General features: G+C 38.9%; 1 protein-coding gene and 1 pseudogene across 1 annotated transcript in view; one reads left to right on the forward strand and one right to left on the reverse strand.

The window, feature by feature from the left end:
* The first annotated feature begins 1 nt into the window (after window position 1).
* Window positions 2–120, forward strand: LOC115232158 (annotated as a pseudogene).
* A 3683-nt stretch (window positions 121–3803) lies between these two features.
* Window positions 3804–7500, reverse strand: part of LOC115232157 (lipid droplet-associated hydrolase-like) — an 11493-nt gene continuing 7796 nt past the window's right edge. Inside the window, exons 2-3 of the mRNA XM_029802001.2 lie at window positions 5590–5709; window positions 3804–4658 (exon numbers count right to left, since the gene is read on the reverse strand). Coding sequence (XP_029657861.1) covers window positions 3979–4658; window positions 5590–5709 — 800 coding nt within the window. The 3' untranslated portion in view covers window positions 3804–3978. The remainder of the gene's footprint in view (window positions 4659–5589; window positions 5710–7500) is intronic.

The raw sequence follows: 7500 nt of genomic DNA on the forward strand, positions 1-7500 counted from the left end.
TATATACGGCCATATCATGTTGAAAGCACCGGTTCTTGTCCGATCACCGAAGTTAAGCAATGTCAAGCCTAGTTAGTACTTAGATGGGTGACCGCTTAGGAAACCTAGGTGCTGTAAGCGTCACACATTGTTTCTTCCACAAAGCGTATCGGAAATCGATCCAAAAAGAGATCCGCAGAGAGGACTGGCCGAAATGTCTCTCCACACCAGACATTGACATGAAACTAGTATGTTTCATGTCTGTTGTGCAAGCCATATGCCAGAAATATTTCCCAGAGCACAAGGCCAAAACAAATAGGAACAAGATTCCAAGGGAGAGGAAGATCCTCATGAGACGACGGACGGAGATTGCAAATCGTCTCATCCGACATCTCAAAAGTAACGAAACGTCCCGCCTAAAAACAACACTGATGGAGATCAAAAAAAGCCTTTTTTCATTACGCGAAAGAAACAGCCTCAGTACGCAGCAAGATAGGACCACTCTTCCAAAAGGATGGCTCCCTCACAGACAGTCCAACTAGGATCAGTGAGGTACTGAATGACCAGTTCAAAAATGTCTTTACCACCCCGTTGGAACACAGACAAGTGAACGAACCAGTGGACTTCTTTGCTGCTTCACCTATAACCAGCGAGGCAGTTACAATAGAATGTATTAACATTAGCGAAAAAGATGTCCTACTAGCCATAGATGAAGTGGATACAAACTCAACTGCTGGTCCTGATGGTTTCCCAGCCATCCTCCTCAAATCAAGTAAGCATGTCTCTCCCCCCCCCAGATTCTCTTCCAGAGCTTTCTTACAAATGGCAAACTACCAAGCAAGCTGAAGGAGGGAATAATATGCCCAATCCATAAAGGGGGAAGTAGAGCAGATGCCAAAAACTGTAGGCCTATCTCTCTGACTTCACACATCAGCAAAGTCATGGAACAGATAGTCAGAGGGAAACTAATCGCATTTCTTGAAAAAAATAACTTGGTAAGTGATACCCAGCATGGTTTTCAACCAGGTAGGAGCTGCCTGACCCAGCTCTTACAACATTATGACTGGGTGTTGAGGCAGTTACTCAACACATCAAATGTGGACGCAATATACCTTGATTTTGCAAAAGCTTTTGATAAAGTGGATCATGGTATGATATGCCACAAACTGTGTGACCTCGGCATAGCTGGAAAACTTGGAGAGTGGTTACATGACTTTCTGAAAGATAGGAGTCAGGCAGTAGTGGTTAATGGAGCCACCTCTATGAACACACAAATAGTGAGCGGTGTTCCACAGGGCACTGTCTTGGGACCACTGCTTTTTATAGTGGCCCTCTCAGATATGCCCTCAAATGCCCGGATAGCCACCCTTGCAAGCTATGCAGATGATATGAAAGTCTCGCAGAAAATACAGAACCCCAGTGATGTTGCACACCTGCAGCAGGAGTTGGACTCAATCTACAGATGGGCTGAGGATAATAATATGCAGTTTAATGCTGAAAAATTCCAAGCTCTGAACTACCAGCATCCAAAACTGAATATTAAACTTACTGGGTACACCGGTCCACAGGAAATTTCAATCTCAGAGCCTAAGTCTGTGAGGGACCTGAGTATCGACACGAGCGATGATACCTCTTTCCAAGTGAACATTACCAGGATGGCAACAAAGTGCAGACAACTGGCTGGGTGGATCCTAAGAACATTCAGAACCAGAGAGAAGGAAACCATGATGGTCCTCTGGAGGACATTTGTCCTTAGCCACCTGGGTTACTGCTTCCAACTATGGTCATCCAACAGTGTGAAATCAACAGCAGACCTTGAAGCCATCCAGTGAGGTATGCAGTAAAATACATGTGGAAGATCCTGGAAGGAATTGTGCCAAATTTTGGCATTGTAAGCTACACCAATGCCAGAACGGGTCAACACTGCACAGTGCCAAAAATCTCAACAATTCCATTGTGCTTCAGGACCAGTTACTGGAACAGCCTGGATTTCAGGGACCTACAGCTCTTCAGTATTCTCCCAAAGAGCCTGAGGGACCCAAACAAAGTGGACATAGGTGTTTTGAAATCAAAACTGGGACTCTTCCTGTTGAGAGTCCCAGATGAACCTACCTCGTGGCAAAAGGTGAAAATGAGGGTAGCAACACCAAACTCACTTCAGCAAATGCCATATTAGAGGAGGCTCTGAATAATAACTGCATAGCAAAACAGCGGTGTCTCAGCATGACCACAGCGCTGAGCTGAAACTTAAGAAAAAAAGAAAAGAAAAAAAAAAAAAATATATATATATATATATATATATATATATGTTGGGTACCTATCTAGCAGTATATTGGATACATGTTATCCCATGGTGGGTTGAATTTTCAACCCCTATCTCATTTTATATATATATATATATATATATTGGTAAAAACAGTAAGATAACAAAAGAAAGAAAGAGACCTCAATATTATGTAAATAGAGAAATTTATCTGTAAATTAATATGTTACCATTATTCAATAGCCAAGATAAAACTCTGAGTTTCGGATGACAAAGTGGAAATACAACACCATCTCTTCGGCGGTTATCTGGCCAGATAACCGAAGAGATGGTTTTGTGGATTTCCACTTCGGCATCTGAAACTCAGAGTTTTATCTTGACTATTGAATAATGGTAACATATTAATTTACAGATATATATATATATATATATATATACACATATATATAATATACATATAAAATGTATGTATGTATGTATGTATGTATGTATGTATGTATGTATGTATGTATGTATGTATGTATATATGTATGTATGTATGTATATATATATTATATATATATAATATATATATATATATATAATTTGAAATAGAAAGATGAATAATCTTGTTGTAGATTAATCAAAAGTTAACCGATACCTTAGTAGCAAAAATCACAGCAGTAAACACGTGTAGAATGAAATAAAACGATTTCTGTTCAATCTGCGTTCAGCTCCATTTCTTCAATTCACCAATAATGTTTTATATATATATATATATATATATACAGAGAGAGAGAGAGAGATACATACATACATACATATATATCTTCCAAAGGTTATTTATTACTTACTATTCCAAAGGAGAGCTGTTTAAGATTCCAGAAGGAATTTTGCTGTAACGGAGACGAAACTTTGAGCAAGTTGTAAGTAGCCTTCAATAACAAAACCAAGTAACACTGATTGCAAAGACATTGAACAGTTTTCCTTCTTGATTTGCTGACACCTTAACTGCAAAGGAAACTTGTAAGATTACAACAACTGTCATGTTTCATGCTTGCATGGATTGGACCCTGTGTGTATATATACGTACATACATGGAGACAAGAAACTGGGCTGAGAAAGGAACAAGCAATTATGTAATGAACTTTATTAGCATACAGATTAGTTGAGTGCCTGAGATCATGTTTACAGGTCTGATGAAGCTATAGGGTGATACACACATATTCAACCAGGAGTGCATTGCATCTTATAGCAGAAACAGTTGTAAGCTAATGAAGTTCATAAGATAATTGCTTATTTATTTGTCCTTCTAATTTCTTATAACTGCTGCTCTGTGCCCGACTAACGCTTCATTCTGCAGCAAATGTATACAGAGTTCTAACACCAGGTTGTTAGCACCACAATGCCCAAGCAAAATATTAATATGCACACTCACACACACACCTCAAATTTAATAAGTATAGTATAAATATTTATATTGATATATATATATTTATACACCCACTTACATATATACACAAACATGCAAATATATATATATATATAATATGCAAGTGTGTATGTGTGTGTGTGTGTATACACATACACATACATAGTCATATATAATGGTTTTCTCTTTTTTCTTGTGCCACCTCCCACACACATTTATATGGAATTATATATTCTTATTTTATAAGTTTAGAAATTGCTTGCCCCTATCCCGACCCCTTTCTTTTAATCTGTTTGGCTTAGTAGAGTTTAATCCATCTTTACTTTTAATCAGACGAGTGCTGCAATTCGCATTGCATCCACTCCCATGTGATGTCTGCCATTCTCTCGCTGTCTGTGATGACAAATGCATGTTCAAAGCCTTCTTGGCAGACACGGATGTTGGCTTTAGGGAAATGTTTCTTCATGTCATCACAGTAGTTGAGGGGACACCAGCGGTCTTTGCGGCCATAGTAGAAGCAAATTTTATGTAAGTTCTTGCTGATGGTGCAACTGTCCAGTTCCTTGACCATGTCCATTTCTTGTGAAGCCATGCTTATCATGTTGTTCACACAGCTGACATCAAAGAGGTTCAAGGAGGATGCGTAGATGCAGCGGGGGTACTTTACCTCATCTTTGAAATACCAGCACAGAATCCTCTGTTTTGATTTTAAAGGCAAAAAAGACATAAAGTAGACAAAGAGCAGCAGGATCCATCGGAATAACTTGAGGAATGGTGTTACTACTTTTCCCTGAGGTGAAGAAGACATTCGTTCGATGGTGGGGAAGAGAAAAAAGCAGCGGAGGATGTTGTTGTGAGAGGTTTTCTTCAACATATTCAGAATCATGTAGCAGCCAATAGAGTGACCGATGAGTATCAAGGAAACATTTTTGGGAATGTGATGGTGAAGGAAAGCGAGTTTGTGTTCAATCTGATCTTGGAGGGAATAAACACCATTGTGTGAACCTGAAAAATATTTGAAAATTTATAAATTAATTAATTAATTAATTAATAACAAGTGAAATCAGCTAACAGCTCTTGCTTTAGAATCTTCAGTGTGTCCCTGGACAGGGGTGAACTCTATAGTCACACCTTCAAGACATGTCATGAATAGGGACACAGGGCAAGTTGGACATGACCCCAGTTATGATTAATGTGGTACAGGTACAAATGATTGATGTGGTACAGGTACAAATGACTGACACAATATCAAGATTAGTTCTTAGCATTCCCCTTTGAGTAGAGTCACAGATTAGGCTAGTAGGACTTGGGAAGTATAAAGCCTCTTACGAGAAGGAAACTACAATTTCAAATATCAAGCAGATAGAGCTTGTGAGTACCAACAGCAAGATACACTACGTGAGTTTTATAATAATACACCATTTACAAGCTAGATACATTATATGACGTATGCATACACACACATATAGATATGAATGCTTGTCAATGACTTCTAGGTGTTTTAACAGGAGGTGAATTGATGAGAGTATATTCTCTTGTGCCTATAAACTGCAGCCAACCCATGAACTGGCAAAACACATCCCTTGTGAATGTCTGTTCCCTGTTGTATATGGGGGAGGGGGTCAAGGGAAGAAGGTACAAGTTGTAAATAAAGGCTCACTCGGTAGACTGAACATGTTTAGTGGCAGTACCAAACGTTAAATGACCACACACACAATACCTATCTATATATGAGGTAAAAACAAACAGCTGTCACTCACAAGCAAGTCTAACAGGAAAAAGCCAAGCATGCAGAGAGGTGGGTTTCTTCATGCCTGGGTGGTGATTGTGTTTTGATGTTGCTAAAGGAATTTACAAACTCATTCTCTCATAAAGTATCCAGTGTTGCGGGATGGGGGGGGGGGCACTGATGAACCAAATGTTAAAAAAAGCATACCTTCAGATGGTCTTGACACATGTCCAGTGTGGGAGATACCCCAGACGGGTATTTTTTGGTTACTCTTCTGATAAAGGGTAGCCATAAATTTTTCATAATAGCCTACAACACCAGGGTTACCTAAAAACAAACAATAAATCATCACCAACACTACCAATGACCACCATCACTATCATCATCATCATTTAACACTTGTCTTCTATGCTGGGATGAGTTGGACAGGTACAAAAAGAAAACAAGAAAATTGTGCAGGAACATAAGGAAAATTAATAATAATAATAATAATAGTATTATGAAAGACCTGGAAAAAATTGGATGGCAAATGGTATTACTTACCTCCTCCCCAAAAATAACAAAACGAAAGAACCAAAAAACTACCGGCCTATAACATGTTTGTCTACTACCTATAAGATTTTGACATCTATTCTAGTGGAGAAAACATACGTTTATGGAAGAGAATAACCTCTTTCCCACGGAACAAAAAGGATGCAGACGAGGCTCATACGGATGCAAAGATCAGCTCCTAATTAATCGCATGATCCTTGAGAACTGCCATAACAAGCGCAGAAAGCTCAGCTCTTCATGGATTGATTATTAAAAAGCCTTTGACATCATACCACATTCGTGGATTCTGAAATCGCTGGACATTTTCAAAATTTCTCCTGTGAAGAGAACAGGATATGGCTACAAAATTGACAACAGGAAAATAAGCCATCTATTTTATATGGATGGTTTAAAACTATACGGCAAAGATGATGAAGAAATTGAAGGACTACTACATACTGTGAAAGGATTCAGTGATGATATTGGGATGGAGTTTGGCCTTGAGAAGTGTGCGAAAGCCACTTTTAAGAAAGGGAATTGGTAAAGTCAAGTTCAATCGAATTAGATGTCAAAACAGTAATAAAGGAACTTGAGCAGGAACAAACCTATAAATACCTAGGAATAAATGAAGGCTCTGGTATCCAGCATGCAGCATGAAAGAGAAGGTTAGGAAAGAATGTTATAGAAGAGTTCGAGCAGTCCTGAAGTCTGAGCTGAATGCATATAATAAGGTTTTAGCCATAAATTCCTTAGCAGTACCAGTTGTTCTTTATAGATTCAATGTGCTGAACTGGAATACCAGTGAAATAATGAAAATTGACAGAAAAATCCGCAAGCTACTAACTTGTAATAAGATGCACCATCCAAAGGCAGACATGGATCATCTTTACCTTCCCAGAGCTCAGGGAGGTCGAGGTTTGATCCAGCTTGAACTTACATACAAAACCACCACAATCGGACTGGCCAAATACCTTGAAACAACCAACGATTGGATGCTAAAACTTGTTGAAAAACATGAAAGACTGAAAAGACTTCACTCTATTCTCAAAGAGAGCAAAAAATTTGCTGCTGATCTCTTAGATACCCACCAAATTGAGCAGTTTGAAGGAAATGCGCCAACTGCAGCTGCAAAGAAAATAAAATTAATTGCAAAGACAAAAGCACATGAAAATTTAGCTAGCAGATGGGAACAAAAACCTCTCCATGGCAAGTATGTGGCCCGTAGCAAACAAGCTGATGTCGACCAGAAACACACGCACCAATGGTTACGAAGCTCAGGGCTAAAAGCAGAGAGTGAAGGTTTCATATTAGCTGCTCAAGACCAAAGCTTATTAACCCGGAACTATCAAGCCAATGAGATAAAAAATGGAGCTGACCCAAAATGCCGATTCTGTAACGATGAGATTGAAACAATAGACCACCTAATCTCAGGGTGTAGAGTCTTAGCACCTGCAGAATATAAAGCAAGACATGACAAAGTCGACCAGTATTTACATTGGACAATATGTCGGTATTATAAAATCAAACCCGCTGACAAATGGTATAAACACCATCCTGAAGCTGTGACTGAGGGAGAAAATGTGTCGA

Source organism: Octopus sinensis, unplaced genomic scaffold (genome assembly GCF_006345805.1).
Source record: "Octopus sinensis unplaced genomic scaffold, ASM634580v1 Contig19613, whole genome shotgun sequence".
Classification (NCBI taxonomy): domain Eukaryota; kingdom Metazoa; phylum Mollusca; class Cephalopoda; order Octopoda; family Octopodidae; genus Octopus; species Octopus sinensis.